The 24,957-nt window shown below is 53.7% G+C and overlaps 1 protein-coding gene across 1 annotated transcript in view; it reads right to left on the reverse strand.

The window, feature by feature from the left end:
- Positions 1-9,258: 9,258 nt before the first annotated feature.
- FOXH1 (forkhead box H1) overlaps positions 9,259-24,957 on the reverse strand; it is a 23,009-nt gene continuing 7,310 nt past the window's right edge. The window contains 5 exon segments of the mRNA XM_048329221.1: positions 9,259-9,453; positions 9,561-9,710; positions 12,746-12,775; positions 12,777-12,840; positions 22,758-22,911. Of these exon segments, the coding sequence (XP_048185178.1) occupies positions 9,259-9,453; positions 9,561-9,710; positions 12,746-12,775; positions 12,777-12,840; positions 22,758-22,911 (593 nt within the window).

Below are 24,957 nucleotides of genomic sequence, written 5' to 3' on the forward strand. Positions count from 1 at the left end.
ATCCCTGAACCCCTCAACCCCAATCCCCCTTTCCTGTAATCCCAAATCCCAAATCCCAAACCCCAAATCCCTGAACCCCCAACCCCAATCCCCCTTTCCCGTAATCCCAAATCCCAAATTCCAAACCCCAAATCCCTGAATCCCCAACCCCAATCCCCCTTTCCCGTAATCCCAAATCCCAAATTCCCCAAATCCCAAATCCCTGAACCCCCCAACCCCAATCCCCCTTTCCCGTAATCCCAAATCCCAAATTCCCCAAACCCCAAATCCCTGAATCCCCAACCCCAATCCCCCTTTCCCGTAATCCCAAATCCCAAATTCCCCAAACCCCAAATCCCTGAACCCCCCAACCCCAATCCCCCTTTCCCATCACCCCAAATCCCAAATCCCAAATCCCAAATCCCTGAACCCCCCAACCCCAATCCCCGTTTCCCGTAATCCCAAATCCCAAATCCCAAATCCCAAATCCCTGAACCCCCCAACCCCAATCCCCCTTTCCCGTAATCCCAAATCCCAAATCCCAAATCCCAAATCCCTGAATCCCCAACCCCAATCCCCCTTTCCCGTGATCCCAAATCCCAAATTCCCCAAATCCCTGAACCCCCCAACCCCAATCCCCCTTTCCCGTAATCCCAAATCCCAAATCCCAAACCCCAAATCCCTGAATCCCCAACCCCAATCCCCCTTTCCCGTAATCCCAAATCCCAAATTCCCCAAACCCCAAATCCCTGAACCCCCCAACCCCAATCCCCCTTTCCCGTAATCCCAAATCCCAAATCCCAAATCCCTGAACCCCCCAACCCCAATCCCCGTTTCCCGTAATCCCAAATCCCAAATCCCAAATCCCAAATCCCTGAACCCCCCAACCCCAATCCCCCTTTCCCGTAATCCCAAATCCCAAATCCCAAACCTCAAATCCCTGAACCCCCCAACCCCAATCCCCCTTTCCCGTGATCCCAAATCCCAAATTCCCCAAATCCCTGAACCCCCCAACCCCAATCCCCCTTTCCCGTAATCCCAAATCCCAAATCCCAAACCCCAAATCCCTGAAACCCCAACCCCAATCCCCCTTTCCCATCACCCCAAATCCCAAATCCCAAATCCCAAATCCCTGAACCCCCCAACCCCAATCCCCCTTTCCCGTGATCCCAAATCCCAAATTCCCCAAACCCCAAATCCCTGAACCCCCCAACCCCAATCCCCCTTTCCCGTAATCCCAAATCCCAAATCCCAAATCCCAAATCCCTGAACCCCCCAACCCCAATCCCCCTTTCCCGTAATCCCAAATCCCAAATTCCCCAAATCCCTGAACCCCCCAACCCCAATCCCCCTTTCCCGTAATCCCAAATCCCAAATCCCACACCCCAAATCCCTGAACCCCCAACCCCAATCCCCCTTTCCCATCACCCCAAATCCCAAATCCCAAATCCCAAATCCCTGAACCCCCCAACCCCAATCCCCCTTTCCTGTAATCCCAAACCCCAAATCCCTGAACCCCCCAACCCCAATCCCCCTTTCCCGTGATCCCAAATCCCAAATTCCCCAAACCCCAAATCCCTGAACCCCCCAACCCCAATCCCCCTTTCCCGTAATCCCAAATCCCAAATCCCAAATCCCAAATCCCTGAACCCCCCAACCCCAATCCCCCTTTCCCATAATCCCAAATCCCAAATCCCAAATCCCAAATCCCTGAACCCCCCAACCCCAATCCCCCTTTCCCGTAATCCCAAATCCCAAATCCCAAATCCCAAATCCCTGAACCCCCCAACCCCAATCCCCCTTTCCTGTAATCCCAAATCCCAAATCCCAAACCCCAAATCCCTGAACCCCCAACCCCAATCCCCCTTTCCCATCACCCCAAATCCCAAATCCCAAATCCCAAATCCCTGAACCCCCCAACCCCAATCCCCCTTTCCTGTAATCCCAAACCCCAAATCCCTGAATCCCCAACCCCAATCCCCCTTTCCCGTAATCCCAAATCCCAAATTCCCCAAACCCCAAATCCCTGAACCCCCCAACCCCAATCCCCCTTTCCCGTAATCCCAAATCCCAAACCCCAAATCCCTGAACCCCCCAACCCCAATCCCCCTTTCCCATCACCCCAAATCCCAAATCCCAAATCCCAAATCCCTGAACCCCCCAACCCCAATCCCCCTTTCCCGTAATCCCAAATCCCAAATCCCAAATCCCAAATCCCTGAACCCCCCAACCCCAATCCCCCTTTCCCGTGATCCCAAATCCCAAATCCCAAATCCCAAATCCCAAATCCCCTTTTCCCCTCACCCCAAATTCCCCCCCCCCCCCCCCCCGCTGTCGCCACCTCTTTTGTTGTGCAAAGTCCCCCCTGTGACCAGGAGGGACTGGGAGGGACTGGGATGGACTGGGATGAACTGTGATGGACTGGGATGGACTGGGAGGGACTGGGATGAACTGGGATGAACTGTGATGGACTGGGATGGACTGGGAGGGACTGGGATGAACTGGGATGGACTGGGATGGACAGGGATGGAACTGGGATGGACTGGGATGGACTGGGATGAGCTGGGATGAACTGGGATAGACTGGGATGAACTGTGATGGACTGGGATGGACTGGGAGGGACTGGGATGGACTGGGATGGACTGGGAGGGACTGGGATGGGACTGGGATGGACTGGGATGGACTGGGAGGGGCTGGGATGGGACTGGGAGGGACTGGGATGAACTGGGAGGGACTGGGAGGGACTGGGATGGACTAGGATGGACTGGGAGGGACTGGGAGGGAACTGGGATGGACTGGGATGGACTGGGAGGGACTGGGATGGAACTGGGATGGACTGGGATGGACTGGGATGAGCTGGGATGAACTGGGATAGACTGGGATGAACTGTGATGGACTGGGAGGGACTGGGATGAACTGGGATGGACTGGGATGGACAGGGATGGAACTGGGATGGACTGGGATGGACTGGGATGAACTGTGATGGACTGGGATGGACTGGGAGGGACTGGGATGAACTGGGATGAACTGGGATGGACTGGGATAGACTGGGATGGACTGGGATGGGACTGGGATGGACTGGGATGGACTGGGATGGGACTGGGATGGACTGGGAGGGAACTGGGAGGGACTGGGAGGGAACTGGGATGGACTGGGATGGACGGGGAGGGACTGGGATGGGACTGGGATGAACTGGGATGAGCTGGGATGAACTGGGATAGACTGGGATGGACTGGGAGGGACTGGGATGGACTGGGAGGGACTGAGATGAACTGGGATGGAACTGGATAGACTGGGATGGACTGGGATGGGACTGGGATGGACTGGGATAGACTGGGATGGGACTGGGATGGACTGGGATGGACTGGGATGGACTGGGATGAACTGGGATGGGACTGGGATAGACTGGGATGGACTGGGATGGACTGGGATGGACTGGGATAGACTGGGATGGGACTGGGATGGACTGGGATGGACTGGGATGAACTGGGATGGGACTGGGAGGGACTGGGATGAACTGAGATGAACTGGGATGGACTGGGATGAACTGGGATGAACTGGGATGGACTGGGATGGACTGGGATGAACTGGGAGGGACTGGGATGGACAGGGATGGGACTGGGAGGGACTGGGATAGACTGGGATGAACTGAGATGGACTGGGAGGGACTGGGAGGGACTGGGATGAACTGGGATGAACTGGGATGGACTGGGATGAACTGAGATGGACTGGGATGGACTGGGATGAACTGGGATGAACTGGGATGGACTGGGATGGACTGGGATGAACTGGGATGGGACTGGGAGGGACTGGGATGAACTGGGATGGGACTGGGATAGACTGGGATGGACTGGGATGGAACTGGGATGGACTGGGATGAACTGGGATGAACTGGGATGAACTGAGATGGACTGGGAGGGACTGGGATGGACTGGGATGAACTGGGATGGAACTGGGATAGACTGGGATGAACTGAGATGGACTGGGATGGACTGGGATGAACTGGGATGGGACTGGGATCGACTGGGATGAGCTGGGATGAGCTGGGATGAACTGGGAGGGACTGAGATGAACTGGGATGAACTGGGCGGGACTGGGATGAACTGGGATGGACTGGGATGGACTGGGATGGACTGGGATGGGACTGGGATGGACTGGGATGAACTGGGATGGACTGGGATGGACTGGGATGAACTGGGATGAACTGGGCGGGACTGGGATGAACTGGGAGGGACTGGGATGGAACTGGGAGGGACTGGGATCGACTGGGATGAACTGGGATGGACTGGGATGAACTGGGATGGAACTGGGATGGAACTGGGATAGACTGGGATGGACTGGGATGAACTGGGATGGACTGGGATGGGACTGGGATGGGACTGGGATGAACTGGGATGGACTGGGATGGAACTGGGATGAACTGGGATGGACTGGGATGGGACTGGGATGGACTGGGATGGAACTGGGATGAACTGGGATAGACTGGGATGGACTCGGATGAACTGGGATGAAGTGGGATGGAACTGGGATGGAACTGGGATAGACTGGGATAGACTGGGATGAACTGGGATGAACTGGGATGGAACTGGGATGAACTGGGATGGGACTGGGATGGACTGGGATGGACTGGGATGGACTGGGATGGGACTGGGATGGGAGTGGGATGAACTGGGATGGACTGGGATGGAACTGGGATGGACTGGGATGGGACTGGGATGGACTGGGATGAACTGGGATGGGACTGGGATGGACTGGGATGGACTGGGATGGACTGGGATGGGACTGGGATGGGACTGGGATGAACTGGGATGGACTGGGATGGACTGGGATGGAACTGGGATGGACTGGGATGGGACTGGGATGGACTGGGATGGGACTGGGATGGACTGGGATGGACTGGGATGGGACTGGGATGGGACTGGGATGGACTGGGATGGGCTGGGATGGGACTGGGAGGGACTGGGATGAACTGGGAGGGACTGGGATGGACTGGGATGGACTGGGAGGGACTGGGATGGACTGGGATGGACTGGGATGGGACTGGGAGGGACTGGGATGGACTGGGAGGGACTGGGATGGACTGGGATGGACTGGGATGGGACTGGGAGGGACTGGGAGGGACTGGGATGAACTGGGATGGACTGGGATGGGACTGGGAAGGACTGGGATGGACTGGGATGGACTGGGATGAACTGGGATGGACTGGGATGAACTGGGAGGGACTGGTATGGACTGGGATGGGACTGGGATGGGACTGGGAGGGAACTGGGATGAACTGGGAGGGACTGGGATGGGACTGGGATGAACTGGGATAGACTGGGATGAACTGAGATGGACTGGGATGGGACTGGGATGGGACTGGGATGAACTGGGATGGGACTGGGATGAACTGGGATGGAACTGGGATGGACTGGGATGAACTGGGATGAACTGGGATGGGACTGGGATGAACTGGGATAGGACTGGGATGGGACTGGGATGGACTGGGATGGGACTGGGATGGACTGGGATGGGACTGGGATGGGACTGGGATGAACTGGGATGGGACTGGGATGGACTGGGATGAACTGGGATGAACTGGGATGGGACTGGGATGAACTGGGATGGGACTGGGATGGACTGGGATGGACTGGGATGGACTGGGATGGGACTGGGATGGACTGGGATGAACTGGGATGGACTGGGATGGACTGGGATGGGACTGGGATGGGACTGGGATGGACTGGGATGGACTGGGAGGGACTGGGATGAACTGGGATGGGACTGGGATGGGACTGGGATCGACTGGGATGGACTGGGATGGGACTGGGATGAACTGGGATGGGACTGGGATGGACTGGGATGGACTGGGATGAACTGGGATGGGACTGGGATGGACTGGGATGAACTGGGATGGACTGGGATGGACTGGGATGGGACTGGGATGGGACTGGGATGGACTGGGATGGACTGGGAGGGACTGGGATGAACTGGGATGGGACTGGGATGGACTGGGATGGACTGGGATAGACTGGGATGGACTGGGATGGACTGGGAAAAACTGGGAGGGACTGGGATGAACTGGGATGGACTGGGATGGACTGGGAAGAACTGGGATGGACTGGGATGGACTGGGATCGACTGGGATGAACTGGGAGGGACTGGTATGGACTGGGATGGGACTGGGATGAACTGGGAGGGACTGGGATGAACTGGGATCGACTGGGATGAACTGGGATGGGACTGGGATGAACTGGGATGGAACTGGGATGGACTGGGATGAACTGGGATGGGACTGGGATGGGACTGGGATGAACTGGGATGGGACTGGGATGGACTGGGATGAACTGGGATGGGACTGGGATCGACTGGGAGGGACTGGGAGGGACTGGGATGGACTGGGATGGACTGGGATGGGACTGGGATGGGACTGGGATGGGACTGGGAGGGACTGGGATGAACTGGGATGGGACTGGGATGGGACTGGGATGAACTGGGATGGACTGGGATGGAACTGGGAGGAACTGGGATGAACTGGGATGGACTGGGATGAACTGGGAGGGGACTGGGATGAACTGGGATGGACTGGGATGGACTGGGATGGGACTGGGATGGGACTGGGATGGGACGGGGATGAACTGGGATGGACTGGGATGGGACTGGGATGAACTGGGATGGACTGGGATGAACTGGGATGGGACTGGGATGGACTGGGATGGACTGGGATGGAACTGGGATGGGACTGGGAACGACTGGGATGGGACTGGGATCGACTGGGATGGACTGGGATGGACTGGGATGAACTGGGATGGACTGGGAGGGACTGGGATGGGATTGGGATGGACTGGGATGAACTGGGATGGAACTGGGAGGGACTGGGAGGGACTGGGAGGGACTGGGAGGGACTGGGATGGGACTGGGATGAACTGGGCGGGACTGGGATGAACTGAGATGGACTGGGATGGGACTGGGATCGACTGGGATGAACTGGGATGGGACTGGGATAGACTGGGATGGACTGGGATGGAACTGGGATGGACTGGGATGGACTGGGATGGACTGGGATGGGACTGGGATGGACTGGGATGGACTGGGATGGATTGGGATGAACTGGGATGGACTGGGATGAACTGGGATGGTCTGGGATGGACTGGGATGGACTGGGATGGGACTGGGATGTACTGGGATGGACTGGGATGGGACTGGGAGGGACTGGGATGGACTGGGATGTACTGGGATGGACTGGGATGGACTGGGATGGACTGGGATGGGACTGGGATGAACTGGGATGAACTGGGATGGACTGGGATGAACTGGGATGGACTGGGATGGGACTGAGATGAACTGGGATGGGACTGGGATGGACTGGGATGAACTGGGATGGACTGGGAGGGGCCGCCCCAAGGACACGGAAGCGCCGCCGCCGTTGTCACCCCCGCGCCTTTTATTGGGGGAGGGGCACCGATGACGTCACCGGGGGGGGGTGACAGCGATGACGTCACCACACCCCCAAACTGGGGGGGAGGTGACAAAAATGACGTCACTGGGGATGGCACCGATGACGTCACTGGGGATGGCACCGATGACGTCACTGGGGATGGCACCGATGACGTCACCACACCCCAAACTTTGGTGCGGGGGAGGTGACCCTGATGACGTCACAGGGGGTGACACCAATGACGTCACCATGGGAGGGAGGTGATCCTGATGACGTCACCGGGGGGAGGTGACCCCAATGACGTCACCAGGGGGATGAAGGTGACCCCAATGACGTCACAGGGGGCAGAGGCGACCCCGATGACGTCACAGCGGGGGAGGTGACACTAATGACATCACCATGGCAGGAAGATGACCCCGATGACATCACGGGGCAGGAAGGTGATTCCCAATGACGTCACCAGAGCAGAGGTGACCCCGATGACATCACCATGATAAGAAGGTGACCCCAATGACATCACCAGGCCAGAGCTGACCCCAGTGATGTCACCAGAGGATGAAGCTGACGCTGATGACATCACAGGCCCAGAGCTGACCCCGATGACATCACAGGGCCAGAACTGACCTCGATGACATCACAGGCCCAGAGCTGACCCCGATGACATCACAGGGCCAGAACTGACCCCGATGCCATCACAGGGCCAGAACTGTCCCCGATGACATCACAGCCCCAGAGCTGACCCCGATGACATCACAGGCCCAGAACTGACCCCGATGACATCACAGGCCCAGAACTGACCCCAATGACATCACCAGGCCAGAGCTGACCCTGATGACATCACCAGGCTCAGAGCTGACCCCGATGACATCACAGGCCCAGAACTGACCCCGATGACATCACAGGCCCAGAGCTGACCCCGATGACATCACAGGGCCAGAACTGACCCCGATGACATCACAGGCCAGAGCTGACCCCGATGACATCACAGCCCCAGAGCTGACCCCGATGACATCACAGGCCCAGAACTGACCCCGATGACATCACGAGGCCAGAACTGACCCCGATGACATCACCAGGCTCAGAACTGACCCCGATGACATCACGAGGCCAGAACTGACCCCGATGACATCACCGGGCCAGAACTGACCCCGATGACATCACCAGAGGATGAAGCTGACCCCGATGACATCACAGGCCCAGAGCTGCCCCCGATGACATCACAGGCCCAGAGCTGACCCCGATGACATCACAGGCCCAGAACTGACCCCGATGACATCACCAGGCTCAGAACTGACCCCGATGACATCATGAGGCCAGAACTGACCCCAATGACATCACAGGCCCAGAGCTGACCCCGATGACATCACCAGGCTCAGAACTGACCCCGATGACATCACAGGCCCAGAGCTGACCCTGATGACATCACCAGGCTCAGAGCTGACCCCGATGACATCACAGGCCCAGAACTGACCCTGATGACATCACCAGGCTCAGAGCTGACCCCGATGACATCACAGGCCCAGAGCTGACCCCGATGACATCACAGGGCCAGAACTGACCCCGATGACATCACAGGGCCAGAGCTGACCCCGATGACATCACGAGGCCAGAACTGACCCCGATGACATCACAGGCCCAGAACTGACCCCGATGACATCACGAGGCCAGAACTGTCCCCGATGACATCACCAGGCTCAGAACTGACCCCGATGACATCACGAGGCCAGAACTGACCCCGATGACATCACCGGGCCAGAACTGACCCCGATGACATCACAGCCCCAGAGCTGCCCCCCCCCGTCCCCCGTCACCCCCTCAGCGCGATGTCCCCGGGGTGGCTCAGCCACACGTCGAAGACGCTTTTATTGGGGGGGGGTCCCCCCGAAATCGCCCTCGGCGGCGGCCGCGGGGCCCCTCCCCGCCCAGCGCGGGGCCCAGCTCGGGGGGCTCCCCCCGGGCAGCTCCGCCTCGGCCGCCGGGGCCGGGGGCAGCGGCCCCCAGGGCGGGGGGCACGGCCCGGGCGGCGCGGCCGAGGGCGATGCCGGCGGGAATTTCTCCTGGAGCAGGGAAGCGATGGAGAAATCGGAGGGGGCGGGGGAGGGTTGGGCGAGCGGGGGGGTAGCGAGACCCCGAAAGGACGAACGGGGACAGGTCCGGCACGAACGGGGCGGCACCGGCACCGCCGGCCTCGGCCGCGCCCCCCCGCCCGCGCCACCGCCGTGTTCTGCAGCTTCAGCGCCGCCGGCGGGATCCGGGAAACGTCCACGGTCCAGTAATTGCCCTTGGCTTGGGGCTTTGTGGGGTCCTTCAGCACCTGAGGGGGGGGGAAGGGGTTGGGGGATCCTAAAAAGGGGTTGGGGCACCCCTAAAATCCCCCAAATGAGAGGCAAAAGCCTCAGGAATGGGAGCCCAAAATCTTCAAATGAGAGGCAAAAGCCTCAGGAAGAGAAAGCTCAAAACCCTCAGAGAGGGACCCCAAAATCCCCCAAATGAGACCCAAAAGCCCCAGGAATGGGTCCCCAAAATTCCCCAAATGAGAGCCAAAATCCCCAGGAATGGAAAGCCCAAAACCCCCAGAGAGGGACCCCAAAACCCCCAAAAATGGAAACCCCAAATCCCCCAGGAACGGGACCCCAAAATCCCCCAAATGACACCCAAAATCCCCAGGAATGGAAAGCCCAAAACCCCCAGACAGGAACCCCAAAATCCCCTAAATGGGACCCCCAAAACTCCCAAAAATGGGATCCCAAAACCCCCAGGAATGGAAACCCCAAAAACCCCCAGGAACGGGACCCCAAAACCCCCAAAAATGGAACCCCAAATCCCCCAGGAACGGGACCCCAAAATCTCCCAAATGAGAGCCAAAATCCCCCTGGAATGGAAACCCCAAAACCCCCAGAGAGGGACCCCAAACCCCCAAAAATGGGACCCCAAAACCCCCAAATTGGGACCCCAAAATCTCCCAAACGAGAGCCAAAAGCCCCAGGAATGGAAAGCTCAAAACTGCCCTAAATGGGAGCCCAAAATCCCCCAAATGAGACCCAAAAACCCCAGGAATGGGAGCCCAAATCCCCCAGGAATGGGGACACCAAAACCCCCAGAGAGGGACCCCAAAACCCCAAAAATGGGACCCCAAAACCCCCAAATTGGGACCCCAAAATCTCCCAAATGAGAGCCAAAATCCCCCCAGGAATGGAAACCCCATAACCCCCAGAGAGGAACCCCAAAACCCCCAAAAATGGAAGCCCCAAATCCCCCAGGAACAGGACCCCAAAATCCCCCAAATGAGACCCAAAACCTCCCAAACTGGGACCCCAAAATCCCCAAATTGAGACCCAAAATCCCCAGGAATGGAAACCCCAAAACCCCCAGAGAGGGACCCCAAAATCCCCTAAATGGGACCCCCAAAACTCCCAAAAATGGGACCCCAAAACCCCCAAATTGGGACCCCAAAATCTCCCAAATGAGAGCCAAAATCCCCCTGGAATGGAAAGCTCAAAACTGCCCTAAATGGGAGCCCAAAATCCCCCAAATGAGACCCAAAAACCCCAGGAATGGGAGCCCAAATCCCCCAGGAATGGGGACACCAAAACCCCCAGAGAGGGACCCCAAAACCCCCAAAAATGGGACCCCAAAACTCCCAAATTGGGACCCCAAAATCTCCCAAATGAGAGCCAAAATCCCCCTGGAATGGAAAGCCCAAAACCCCCAGAGAGGGACCCCAAAACCCCCAAAAATGGCACCCCAAAACCCCCAAATTGGGACCCCAAAATCTCCCAAATGAGAGCCAAAAGCCTCAGAAATGGAAAGCCCAAAACCCCCAGAGAGGGACCCCAAAATCCCCTAAATGGGACCCCAAAACCTCCATGAATGAGACCCCCAAACCTCACAAGTGGGACCCCAAAATCCCCAGGAATGGAAACCCCAAAACCCCCAAAATGGGACCCCAAAATCCCCCAAATGAGACCGAAACCCCCAAAAATGGGACCCCAAAATCTCCCAAATGAAACTCAAAATCCCCCCAGGAATGGAAAGCCCAAAACCCCCAGGAATGGGGACCCCAAAATTCTCCAAATGAGACCCAAATCCTCCAGGAATGGAAACCTCAAAACCCTCCAGGAATGAGACCCCAAACCCCACAAGTGGGACCCCAAAATCCCCCTAAATGGGGCCCCAAAATCCCCTAAATGAGACCCAAAACCCTCAGGAATGGAAACCCCAAAACCCCCAGGAATGGGAGCCCCAAAATCCCCCTAAATAGGACCCCAAAGCCCCAAACGGGACCCCAAAATCCCCAAAAATGAGACCCCAAAACCCCCAGAGAGGGACCCAAAATCCCCTAAATGAGACCCCAGAACCCCCAAAAAAGAGACCCCAAAACCCCCAGAGAGGGACCCCAAAACCCCCAAAAAATGAGACCCCCAAAACCCCCAGGAATGGGGACCCCAAAACCCCCCAGGAATGAAAACCCCAAAATCCCCTAAATGGGACCCCAAACCCCCCAGGAATGAAAATCCCAAATCCCCCAAATTGGGACCCTAAAATTCCCTAAATGAGACCCCAAAACCCCCTAGGAATGAAAACCCAAAACCCCCAAATTGGGACCCTAAATCCCCTGAATGGGACCCCAAAACCCCCAGGAGTGGAAACCCCAAAACCCCCAGACAGGGACTCCAAAATCCCCTAAATGAGACCCCAGAATCCCCAAAAATGAGACCCCAAAACCCCCAGGAATGGGGACCCCAAAATCCCCTAAATGGGACCCCAAAACCCCCCAGGAATGAAAACCCCAAAACCCCCAAACTGGGACCCCAAAATCCCCAAATTGGGACCCCAAAACCCCCAGGAATGGGGACCCCAAAATCCCCTAAATGGGACCCCAGAATCCCCAAAAATGAGACCCCAAAACCCCCCAGGAATGGGGACCCCCAAAATCCCCTAAATGGGACCCCAAAACTTCCCAAACTGGGACCCCAAAATCCCAAAAATGAGACCCCAAAACCCCCAAATTGGGACCCCAAAACCCCCTAAATGAGATCCCAAAACCCCCCAGGAAAGGAAACCCCAAAATCCCCAGAAAGGGACCCCAAAATCCCCTAAATGAGACCCCAGAATCCCCAAAAATGAGACCCCAAAATCCCCTAAATGGGACCCCAAAACCCCAAATTGAGACCCCAAAACCCCCCAGGAATGAGACCCCCAAAACCCCAGCTTGGGGGACCCCAAATCCAAGGCACCCCCACCCCAAATCCCTCCCACCCCAAGGAATCCCCCCCAAAACCCCCAAAAAAACCCCAAAAACCCCAAAACCCCCCAAAACCCCCAAAAAACCCCAAAAACCCCCAAAACCTTGGCGAAGCAGGGGTTGGAGGAGAGGTTTGTGGCGCACGGAATCCTTCCAGCCCTGGTACCCCCCCCCGAAAAACGGGAACAGGCTCCGGGAGCTGCTGGATGATCTGGGAAAAGCCGGAAAAATCCCACAAAATTGGGGAAATCCCACGAAATTGTAGGGGATCCTAAAAACCCCCAAACCGCCCCAAAAAAACCACCCCAAAAACCCCCAAATCCTGCCCTAAAAACGACCCCCGTTATCCCCATCCATCCCCACCCCAAAAAATCCGGGAAGAGGTTTTGGAGTTTTTGGATCATCTGGGAAAATCCAGAAAATTTGGGGCATCCCAGAAACCCCAAAAATCCAAAAATTCCCCAAAACCCCAAAAATGCCCCCAAAACCCCCAAAAACCCCCAAAAATGCCCCAAAACCCCCAAATTTTGCCCCCAAAACGACCCCCGTTATCCCCATCCATCCCCACCCCAAAAAATCCGGGAAGAGGTTTTGGAGTTTTTGGATCATCTGGGAAAATCCCAGAAAATTTGGGGCATCCCAGAAACCCCAAAAATCCAAAAATTCCCCAAAAGCCCCAAAATGCCCCAAAAATCCCAAATCCCACCCCAAACCCGACCCCTGTTATCCCCATCCATCCCCACCCCAAAAAATCCGGGAAGAGGTTCCGGAGTCTTTGGATAATCTGGGAAAATCCCAGAAAATTTGGGGCATCCCAGAAACCCCAAAAATCAAAAAATGCTCCAAAAGCCCCAAAAATGCCCCCAAAACCCCCCCAAAAATGCCCCAAAACCCCCAAATTTTGCCCCAAAAACGACCCCCGTTATCCTCATGCATCCCCACCCCAAAAATCCGGGAAGAGGTTTTGGAGTCTTTGGATAATCTGGGAAAATCCCAGAAAATTTGGGGCATCCCAGAAACCCCCAAACCCCAAAAATTCCCCAAAACCCCCAAAATGCCCCAAAACCCCCCCAAAATGCCCAAAACCCCCAAATTTTGCCCCAAAAACGACCCCCGTTATCCCCATCCATCCCCACCCCAAAAAATCCGGGAAGAGGTTTTGGAGTTTTTGGATCATCTGGGAAAATCCCAGAAAATTTGGGGCATCCCAGAAACCCCAAAAATCCCAAAATTCCCCAAAAGCCCCAAAATGCCCCAAAAATCCCAAATCCCACCCCAAACCCGACCCCCGTTATCCCCATCCATCCCCACCCCAAAAAAACCAGGAAGAGGTTCCGGAGTCTTTGGATAATCTGGGAAAATCCCAGAAAATTTGGGAATCCCATTAAATTGTAGGAGATCCTAAAAACCCCCAAACCACCCCAAAAAAGACCCCAAAAACCCCAAATCCCGCCCCAAATGGGATCCCCGTTATCCCATCCCAAAAATCCCCATCCAGCCCTGGGACCCCCCCATAAAAAACCCCAAACCCCAAAACCCCCGGACCCCAAAACCCCCCAAAAAACCCCAAAACCCCAAATCCCCGGGACCCCAAACTCCTAAAAAATCCCAAACTACAAAACCCCAAAACCCCAAACCCCAAATCCCCCCCCAAAAACCCCAAACTACGAAACCCCGGGACCCCAAACCCACAAAAAACCCCAAAAACCCCCCAAAACCCCACACTCCAAACCCTCCCAAAAAATCCCAAACCCCCCAGACCCCAAATTCCCCCCTACAAAAAACCCCAAAACCCCGGGACCCCAAAAACCCCAAACTATGAAACCCCGGGACTCCCAACCCCCCAAAAATCCCAAAAAAACCCCCGGACCCCCAAATCCCCCAAAACCCCAAAAAACCCCAAATCCCCCAGACCCCAAATCCCCCCCAAAAAACCCCAAAAAACCCCAAAAAAACCCAAATCCCCCAGACCCCAAATCCCCCCCAAAAAACCCCAAAAAACCCCAAAAAACCCCAAATCCCCCAGACCCCAAATCCCCCCCCCCAAAAACCCAGACCCCAAAAATCCCCAACCCCCAAATCCCCAGGACCCCAAACCCCTAAAAAACCCCAAACTACAAAACCCCAAAACCCCCCCAAAAAACCCCCCAAACCCCCAAAAAACCCCAAAAAAATCCCCAAAAATCCCAAACTACAAAGCCCCAAAGACCCCAAAAAACCCCAAAACCCCAAAACTCCAAAAGCCCCCCAAAAACCCCAAAACCCCAAACTTTGAAGCCCCAGGACCCCAAACCCCCAAAAACCCAAAAACCCCAAAACCCCCAGACCCCAAACCCCCCCAAAAAACCCCAAACTTTGAAACCCCAGGACCCCAAATCCCCCCAAAAACCCAAAAAATCCCCAAAACCCCAAACTACAAACCCCCCCCCAAAAAACCCCAAAACCCCCGGGCCCCCAAAACCCCAAAAAAACCCCAAACTTTGAAACCCCAAAACCCCAAAGCCCCCAGACCCTCAAATCCCCCAAAAAACCTCAAAAAACCCCAAACCCCAAAACCCCAAAAACCCCAAAACCCGGGACCCCAACCCCCCAAAAATCCCAAACTACAAAACCCCAAAACCTCCCAAAAACCCCCAAAAACCCAAAACTCCAAAAGCCCCCCAAAAACCCCAAAACCCCAAACTATGAAACCTCGAGACCCCCAAAAATCCCAAACTACAAAACCCCAAAACCCCAAAACAACCCAAAACCCCCAAACTTTGAAACCCCGGGACCCCAACCCCCCCAAAACCCAAAAAATCCCCCAAAATCCCCAAAAAATCCCAAACTACAAAACCCCAAAACCCCCAGACCCCAAATTCCCCAAAAAACCTCAAAAAAACCCCAAAACCCCAAACCCCAAAAACCCCAAAACCCCGGGACCCCAAACCCCAAACCCCCCAAAAAACCCGAAAACCCCAAAACTCCAAAACCCCCCCAAAAACCCCAAAAAACCCAAAACCTCGGGACCCCAAAAACCCCAAACTTTGAAGCCCCGGGACCCCAAACCCCCCAAAACCCCCAAAAAATCCCAAACTACAAAACCCCAAAAAACCCCCCAAAAACCCCAAAACCCCCAGACCCCAAACCCCAAAAACCCCAAAACCCCAAACTATGAAACCCCGAGACCCCAAAAAACCCCAAAAAATCCCAAACTACAGAACCCCAAAACCCCCCCCAAAAAACCCCCCAAAACCCAAAAAAATCCCAAAAAACCCAAACTACAAAACCCCCCCCAAAAAACCCCCAAAACCCAAAAAAATCCCCAAAAAACCCCCAAAAAAATCCCAAACTACAAAACCCCAAAACCCCCAAAAACCTCAAAAATGCCCAAAAAACCCCAAAACCTTGGGTCTGGGAGTTTTGGGGTTTGGGGTTTTTTGGGGGGTTTTGGGGTTTTTTGGCGCCCGGGGATTTTGGGGTTTGGGGTTTTTTGGGGGGGATTTGGGTTTTTTTGGGGGGATTTGGGGTTTTTGGGGTTTTGGGGTCCGAGGGTTTTGTAGTTTGGGATTTTTTGGGGTTTTTTGGGGTTTTTTTGGGGTTTTGGGGCCCAGGGGTTTTGGGGTTTTTGGTTTTTTTGGGGGGGTTTTGGGGTTTTGTAGTTTGGGGGTTTTTGGGGGGTTTTTTGGGGGGATTTGGGGTTTTTGGGTTTTTTGGGGATTTTGGGGGGTTTGGGGGGTTTTGGGGTCTGGGGGTTTTGGGGTTTTTTGGGGGGATTTTGGGGGGTTTGGTGTCCTGGGGTTTTGGGGTTTTTTTGGGTTTTGGGGGATTTGGGGTTTGGGGGATTTGGGGTTTTGTAGTTTGGGGTTTTTTTGGGGGGTTTTTGGGGGGGTTTTGGGTTTTTTGGGGTTTTGGGGTCTGGGGGTTTTGGGGTTTTTGGGTTTTTGGGGTCCGAGGGTTTTGGGGTTTGGGGTTTTTTGGGGGGGATTTGGGGTCTGGGGGTTTTGGGTTTTTTTGGGGTTTTGGGGTCCTGGGGTTTTGTAGTTTGGAGGTTTTTGGGGATTTTGGGGCTTGGGGATTTTGGGGGTTTTTTGGGGTTTTTTGGGGTTTTATTGTTTTTTTGGGGGAGCTTTTGGGGTTTTGTAGTTTGGGGGTTTTTTGGGGTTTTTGGGGGATTTGGGGGTTTGGGGATTTTTTGGGGATTTTGGGGGGTTTTGGGCGGTTTTGGGGTCTGGGGGTTTTGGGGTTTTTTGGGGGGATTTTGGAGGGTTTGGTGTCCTGGGGTTTTGGGTTTTTTTTGGGTTTTGGGGGATTTGGGGTCTGGGGGTTTTGGGGTTTGGGGTTTTTGGGGTCCGAGGGCTTTGGGGTTTGGGGTTTTTTTGGGGGGATTTGGGTTTTTTTTGGGGGGGATTTGGGGTTTTTAAGGTTTTGGGGTCCGAGGTTTTTGTAGTTTGGGATTTTTTGGGGTTTTTTGGGGTTTTTGGGGGTTTTGGGGCCCAGGGGTTTTGGGGTTTTTGGTTTTTTTTGGGGGGGTTTTGGGGTTTTGTAGTTTGGGGTTTTGGGGCTTTTTTGGGGGGGGGATTTGGGGTCTGGGGGATTTGGGGTTGTTGGAGTTTTTTGGGGTTTTTGGGGGGATTTGGGGTTTTGGGGATTTTTGGGGGGATTTTGGTCGGTTTGGTGTCCCGGGGTTTTGGAGTTTCTTGGGAGGTTTTGGGATTTTTTGGGGTTTTGGGGGGGAGTTTGGTGTCCTGGGTTTTGAGGTTTGGGGTTTTTGGGGGGAATTTGGGGTTTTTGGGGATTTGGGGTTTTTTGGGGTATTTGGGGTCCCGGGGTTTCACAGTTTGGGGTTTTTGAGGTCTGGGGTTTTGTAGTTTGGGGTTTGGGGCTTTTTTTGGGGAGGTTTTGGGGTTTTTTGGGGTTTTGGGGTTTTTTGGGGTTTGGGGCATTTTGGGGTTTTGTAGTTTGGGATTTTTGGGGTTTTGGGGAATTTTTAATTTGGGGGGTTTTGGGGTTTTGCAGTTTGGGGGTTTTTTGGTTTTTTGGGGTTTTGCAGTTTGGGGGATTTTGGTTTTTTTTTTTTTTTTAGGGATTTTTAGGGGTTTGGGGATTTTTGGGGTTTGGAGTTTTTTGGGGGTTTTGGAGTTTTTTGGGGTTTTGTTGTTTGCGGGTTTTGGGGGTTTTTTTTTAGGGTTTTTTTTGGGGTTTTCAGGGTTTCGGAGTTTTTGGGAGGTTTTTTGGGGGGGGTTCTGGACTTTTTTGGGGTTTTGGGGTTATTTTTAGGGATTTTTAGGGGTTTTGGGGGGGTTCGGAGTTTTTTGAAGAGGTTTTTTTGGTGTTTTGGGGTTTTTTTGGGTTTTGGAGTTTTGGGGTTTTGAGGGGTTTTTTAGGGATTTTTAGGGGTTTTTTGGGCTTTGGGGTTTTTTGGGTTTTTGTAGTTTGGGGTTTTGGGGTTTTTTGGGGGTTTTTTTAAGGAATTTTTAGCGGTTTTTTGGGGTTTTTGAGGTTTGGTGCTTTTGGAGTTTTTTGGGATTTTGGAATTTTTGGGGGATTTTGGAGTTTGGGGTTTTTTTGGGGGGGGGTTTTGGGGTTTCGGGGTTTTTTTGGGGTTTTGTTGTTCGGGGTTATTTGGGGTTTTCTGGGGGTTTTGGGTTTTTTGGGGGTTTTTGGGGTCTCAGGGTTTTGGAGTTTTTTGGGGTTTTCGGGGGGTTTTGGGGTTTTTTGGGGTTATGTAGTTTGGGATTTTTTGGGGGGTTTTGGGGTTTTTTGGGGTTTTTTTTGGGGGGTTGTGTAGCTTGGAATTTTTGGGGCTTTTTGGGGCTTTCTGAGGGTTTTTTTGGGGGTTTTGGAGTTTGGTTTTTTGGGGGGGGCTTTGGGGTTTTTTGGGGGTTCTGTAGTTTGGGGTTTCTTGGGTTTCTTTAGGGGTTTTTTGGGGTTTCGGGTTTTTTTGGGGTCGTGTAGTTTGGGGTTTTTTGGGGTTTTTTTGGGGTCGTGTAGTTTGGGGTTTTTTGGGGTTTTTTTGGTTTTTATTTGGGGGTTTTGTAGTTTGGGGGTTTTTGGGGTTTTTTGGGTTTTTTTCCTTTTGGGGTGGTTTTGGGGGGTTTTTTGTTGTTGTTTTTTGGGGGTTTTTTTGTTGGGTTTTTTGGGGTTTTTTTGTTGTTGTTTTTGGGGTTTTTGTCGTTTTTTGGTCTTTTTTGGTTTTTTGTTGTTTTTTGGGTTTTTTTGGCTTTGTGTTTTTGGGTTTTTTTGCAGTTTTTTTTCATTTCGGGGTGGTTTGGGGGGTTTTTTGTTGTTGTTGTTGTTTGGGTTTTTTTGGTTGTTATTTTTTGGGGTTTTTGGGGGTTTTTTAGTTGTTATTTTGGGGTTTTTAGTTGGTTTTTTTTGGGCTTTTTAATTGTTTTTCTGGTTTTTTTGTTGGTTTTTTGGGGTTTTTTGGGGGTTTTTTGGGGGTTTTTTAGTTGTTATTTTTGGGGGGTTTTAGTTGTTTTTTTTTGTCTTTTTTTCTTGTTCTTCTGGTTTTTTGGGGGTTTTTTTGTGTTTTTTAGTTGTTATTTTGGGGGGTTTTAGTTGTTTTTTTTTTGGCTTTTTTATTGTTCTTCTGGTTTTTTGGGGTTTATTTTGTGTTTTTAGTTGTTATTTTGGGGGGGGTTTTAGTTGTTTTTTTTTGGCTTTTTTATTGTTCTTCTGGTTTTTTGGGGTTTATTTTGTGTTTCTAGTTGTTATTTTGGGGGGTTTTAGTTGTTATTTTTTTGGCTTTTTTTATTGTTCTTCTGGCTTTTTGGGTTTTTTAGTTGTTATTTTTGGCGGGTTTTAGTTGTAATTTTTTGGGCTTTTTTTATTGTTCTTCTGGTTTTTTGGGGTTTTTTTTGTGTTTCTTAGTTGTTATTTTGGCGGGTTTTAGTTGTTATTTTTTTGGCTTTTTTTATTGTTCTTCTGGTTTTTTGGGGGTTTTTTTGGGTTTTTTAGTTGTTATTTTTGGGGGGGTTTTAGTTGTTATTTTTTTGCCTTTTTTTATTGTTCTTCTGGCTTTTTTGAGTTTTTTAGTTGTTATTTTTGGCGGGTTTTAGTTGTTATTTTTTTGGCTTTTTTTATTGTTCTTCTGGCTTTTTTGAGTTTTTTAGTTGTTATTTTTGGCGGGTTTTAGTTGGGTTTTTTTGGCTTTTTTTATTGTTCTTCTGGTTTTTCGGGTTTTTTTTTGTGTTTTTTAGCTGTTATTTTGGGGGGTTTTAGTTGTTATTTTTTTTGGCTTTTTTTATTGTTCTTCTGGTTTTGGGGGGTTTTTTTTGTGTTTTTTAGTTGTTATTTTGGGGGGTTTTGGTTGGTTTTTTTGGCTTTTTTATTGTTCTGGTTTTTTGGGGAGGTTTTTTTGGGTTTTTTAGTTGTTATTTTTGGGGGGGTTTTAGTTGTTATTTTTTTGCCTTTTTTTATTGTTCTTCTGGTTTTTTGGGGTTTTTTAGTTGTTATTTTTGGGGGGGTTTTAGTTGTTATTTTTTTGCCTTTTTTTATTGTTCTTCTGGCTTTTTGAGTTTTTTAGTTGTTATTTTTGGCGGGTTTTAGTCGTTATTTTTTTGGCTTTTTTATTGTTCTTCTGGTTTTTTGGAGGGGGTTTTTTTGTTGTTTTTTCGGGTTTTTTCCTGCTATTTTTTCGGGGTTTTTTTGGTGGGGGGGGGGTGGTTTTCGAATTCGGGATTTTTTTTTTTTTTGGCGCTTCCCCTCCCCCAAGTCCCAATTCCCGCCACCCCCCAAGGGCGTGGGGGAGGGGAGGCGACAGCGGCGGCGACAGCGGCGACAGCGGCGGCGACAGCGGCGACAGGAGGTGCCAGACCCCCGGCGCCGCCGCTCGTCCCCCCCCGCCGCGACCCCCGGGGCGCTCCGGGCCTTGATGGGGGCGGGGGAGGGGCGGGGGCCCGGGGGGAGTTCTTGGCATTTTTGGGGATTTTTGGGGATTTTTTGGGATTTTTTGGGGGATTTTTTAGGGGGGTTTGGGGGTTTTTTGGCGTTTTTTGGGGGTTTTTTTTGGGGGGGTTGGGGGTTTTTTTGGGGGGGTTTGAGGATTTTTTGGGGGGGGTTGGGGTTTTTTGGGGATTTTTTGAGGGGGTTTGGGGATTTTTGGGGGGGTTTTGGGGGGTTTCTTGAGGATTTTTGGGGGTTTGGGGGGATTTTTTGGGATTTTTTGAGGGGGGTTTGGGGGGTTTCTTGAGGATTTTTGGGGGTTTGGGGGATTTTTGGGGGGGTTTTTTGTGAGGGTTTTGAGGATTTTTTGGGGGGGTTTCGGGGTTTTTTGGGGATTTTTTTGGATTTTTTGGGATTTTTTGAGGGGGGTTTGGGGGGGGGGTTTGAGGATTTTTGGGGTTTGGGGGGATTTTTTGGGATTTTTGGGGGGTTTTGAGGATTTTTTGGGGGGGTGGGGGTTTTGGGGGGATTTTTTGGGATTTTTGGGGGGGGTTTTGGGGGGTTTTGAGGATTTTTTGGGGGGGTTTCGGGGTTTTTTGGGGAATTTCTGGGATTTTTTGGGGATTTTTGGGGGGGTTTGGGGGTTTTTTGGGGGGTTTTTCGGGGTGTTTTGAGGATTTTTGGGGGGGGTTCGGGGTTTTTTTGGGGATTTTTTGGGGATTTTTTGGGGGTTTTTGGGGGGGGATTTTTTGGGTTTTTTTGGGGACTTTTTGGGGATTTTTTGAGGGTTTTTGGGGCTTTTTTTTTGATTTTTTTGATTTTTTTGGGGAGATTTTTTGAGGATTTTTGGGGGGATTTTTTTCCGGGTTTTTTGAGGATTTTTTTGGGGTTTGGGGGGAATTTTTGGGGGTTTTTTTGAGGATTTTTCGGGGGTTTTGAGGTTTTTTTTAATTTTTGGGGGATTTTTGGGGGGGTTGAGGGGTTTTTGGGGGTTTGGGGGATTTTTTGGGCTTTTTTTCTGGGGAGGTTTGGGTTTTGGTTTTTTTTTAGTTTGGGGATTTTTGGGGGGTTTTGGGATCTGGACGTTCGGGGGGTTTGGAGTTTTGGGGTTTTTTGAGGGGGTTTTGGGGGGAGGTTTGGGGTCTGAGGATTTGAGTGTTTGGGGGTTTTTTAGTTTGGGGATTTTTTGGGGATTTGGGAGTTTTGGGATCTTTTGGGGTTCCGGAGTTTCCTAGTTTGGGTTTTTTTAGGAGGGGGTTTGTAGTTTTTTGGGGGTTTTTTGGGGTTTTTTGGGGGTTTTTGGGGTCCCGGGGTTTTGCAGTTTGGGCTTCTTGGGGTTTTTTTAAGGCGGGGGTTGGGGTCTGGGGGTTTTGTAATTTGGGGTTTTTGGGGGGGCCTGGGGCGGTTTTGGGGTCCCCAGCGTTTCGTAGTTTGGGGGTTTTTTTGGGGGGTCCGGGAGGGTTTTGGGGTCCCGGGGGTTCCGTAGTTTGGGGTTTTTTTGGGGGGGCGCGGGGTGGGATTTGGGTTCTCGGGGTTTCATTATTGGGGTTTTTTGGGGGGGCGGGGGAGTTTGGGGTCCCGGGGGATTGGGGAATCCCGGTGTGGGATCCCGGATCGGGGGGTCCCGAATGGGATCGGGGGGGTCCCGGGAAGGAAATCCCGGGAGTTCGAGGCTCCCGGGCGGGGGGTCCCGGTAAGGAATTGGGGGGATCCGAGGGGGTCCCGGTGAGGAATTGGGGGGGATCCCGGTGGTCCCGGTAAGGAATTGGGGGGATCCGAGGGGGTCCCGGTAAGGAACTGGGGGGATCCGAGGGAGTCCCGGTGAGAATTGGGGGGATCCGAGAGGGTCCCGGTAAGGAGGGTCCCGTACAGAGGGATCCCAATTTGGGGGTCCCGGGGGTGGATGGGGAATCCCGGGGGGATTCCGGTGGTCCCGGGGCTGGATGAGGGATCCCGAGGGGACTCCCGGGGCTGGATGAGGGATCCCGGGGGGACTCCCGGGGCTGGATGAGGGATCCCGGGGGACTCCCGGGGCTGGCTGAGGGATCCCGGGGGGATCCCGGGGGTGGATGAGGGATCCCGGGGGGACTCTCGGGGCTGGATGAGGGATCCCGGGGGGATCCCGGGGGTGGATGAGGGATCCCGGGGGGACTCCCGGGGCTGGATGAGGGATCCCGGGGGGATCCCGGGGGTGGATGAGGGATCCCGGGGGGACTCCCGGGGCTGGATGAGGGATCCCGGGGGGACTCCCGGGAGTCCCGGGCCGGTACCTGGGCGAGTTTGAGGCGGCGGCCGGGGGCGGCGCGGATGACGAGGGCGATGAGGGCCAGGTACGAGTAGGGCGGTTTGGGGTGGCGCCGGTAGCGCTGGGGGCGCCCCGGGGACCCCCGGGACCCCCGGGCCGGGCCAGGGGCTCCGGGCAGCGGCGGCGGCGGCGGCGGCGGCATCGCGGGGCGGGAGGGGGCGGGAGGGTCGGGATTTATCCCCGGGGACGGCCGGGAATCGGGGAGGGGCGGGGGTGGGGGTAAGGGGTGGGGTTGGGATCAGGTGGGATTGGGATGGGGATAAGGGGTGGGATGGGATAAGGGATGGGATGGGATGGGATGGGATGGGATGGGGTGGGATGGGATGGGATGGGATGGGATGGGATGGGGTGGGATGGCATAAGGATGGGGGTAAGGGATGGGATGGGATTAGGAATGGGATGGGATGGGGATAAGGGATGGGGTTGGGATGGGATGGGATGGGGATAAGGGATGGGATGGGGATCAGGGGTGGGATGGGATGGGATGGGATGGGATGGGATGGGATGGGATAAGGGATAGGATTGGGATCAGGTGGGATTGGGATGGGGATAAGGGGTGGGATGGGGATCAGGGGTGGGATGGGATAAGGGGTGGGATATAGGATGGGATAAGGGATGGGATGGGGATAAGGGATGGGATGGGATAAGGGGTGGGATGGGATAAGGGGTGGGATATAGGATGGGGATAAGGGATGGGATGGGATAAGGGGTGGGATATAGGATGGGGATAAGGGGTGGGATGGGATAAGGGGTGGGATGGGATAAGGGGTGGGATGGGATAAGGGGTGGGATATAGGATGGGATAAGGGATGGGATGGGATAAGGGGTGGGATGGGATAAGGGGTGGGATGGGATAAGGGTGGGATATAGGATGGGGATAAGGGATGGGATGGGATAAGGGGTGGGATATAGGATGGGATAAGGGATGGGATGGGATAAGGGGTGGGATGGGATAAGGGGTGGGATGGGATAAGGGGTGGGATATAGGATGGGGATAAGGGATGGGATGGGATAAGGGGTGGGATGGGGATAAGGGATGGGATGGGATAAGGGGTGGGATATAGGATGGGGATAAGGGGTGGGATGGGATAAGGGGTGGGATGGGATAAGGGGTGGGATATAGGATGGGGATAAGGGATGGGATGGGATAAGGGGTGGGATATAGGATGGGGATAAGGGGTGGGATGGGATAAGGGGTGGGATGGGATAAGGGGTGGGATGGGATAAGGGGTGGGATATAGGATGGGGATAAGGGGTGGGATGGGATAAGGGGTGGGATGGGATAAGGGGTGGGATGGGATAAGGGGTGGGATATAGGATGGGGATAAGGGATGGGATGGGATAAGGGGTGGGATGGGATAAGGGGTGGGATATAGGATGGGGATAAGGGGTGGGATGGGATAAGGGATGGGAATGGGATAAGGGATAGAATTGGGATCAGGTGGGATTGGGATGGGGATAAGGGGTGGGATGGGATGGGATGGGGATAAGGGCTGGGATGGGGATCAGGGGTGGGATGGGATGGGATGGGGTTGGGTTGGGTGGGATGAGGTGGGGTGGGATGGGGTTGGGTGGGATGAGGTGGGGTGGGGAAAAAGGATGGGATTGGGATGGGGAAAAGGGATGGGATGGGGATAAGGGATGGAATGGGATAAGGGGTGGGATATGGGATGGGGATAAGGGATGGGAATGGAATGGGATAGAGGGTCATGAGGTGGGATTGGGATAAGATAAGGGATGGGATGGGAGTAAGGGGAGGGGTTGGGATCAGATGGATTGGGATGGGGATAAGGGATGGGATGGGATGGGGTGGGATGGGGATAAGGGATGGGAATGGGGATAAGGGATGGGAATGGGATGGGGGGATGAGGTGGGATTGTGATGGGAATGGGATGGGATAAGGGGTGGGATGGGATGGGATGGGGATAAGGGGTGGGATGGGGATAAGGGATGGGAATGGGATAGGGGGGATGAGGTGGGATTGTGATGGGAATGGGATGGGATAAGGGGTGGGATGGGATGGGATGGGATAAGGGGTGGGATGGGATGGGATGGGATGGGATGGGATGGGATGGGGATAAGGGGTGGGATGGGATGGGATGGGGATAAGGGGTGGGATGGGGATAAGGGGTGGGATGGGAT

This window comes from Corvus hawaiiensis, chromosome 26 (genome assembly GCF_020740725.1).
Source record: "Corvus hawaiiensis isolate bCorHaw1 chromosome 26, bCorHaw1.pri.cur, whole genome shotgun sequence".
Lineage (NCBI taxonomy): Eukaryota > Metazoa > Chordata > Aves > Passeriformes > Corvidae > Corvus > Corvus hawaiiensis.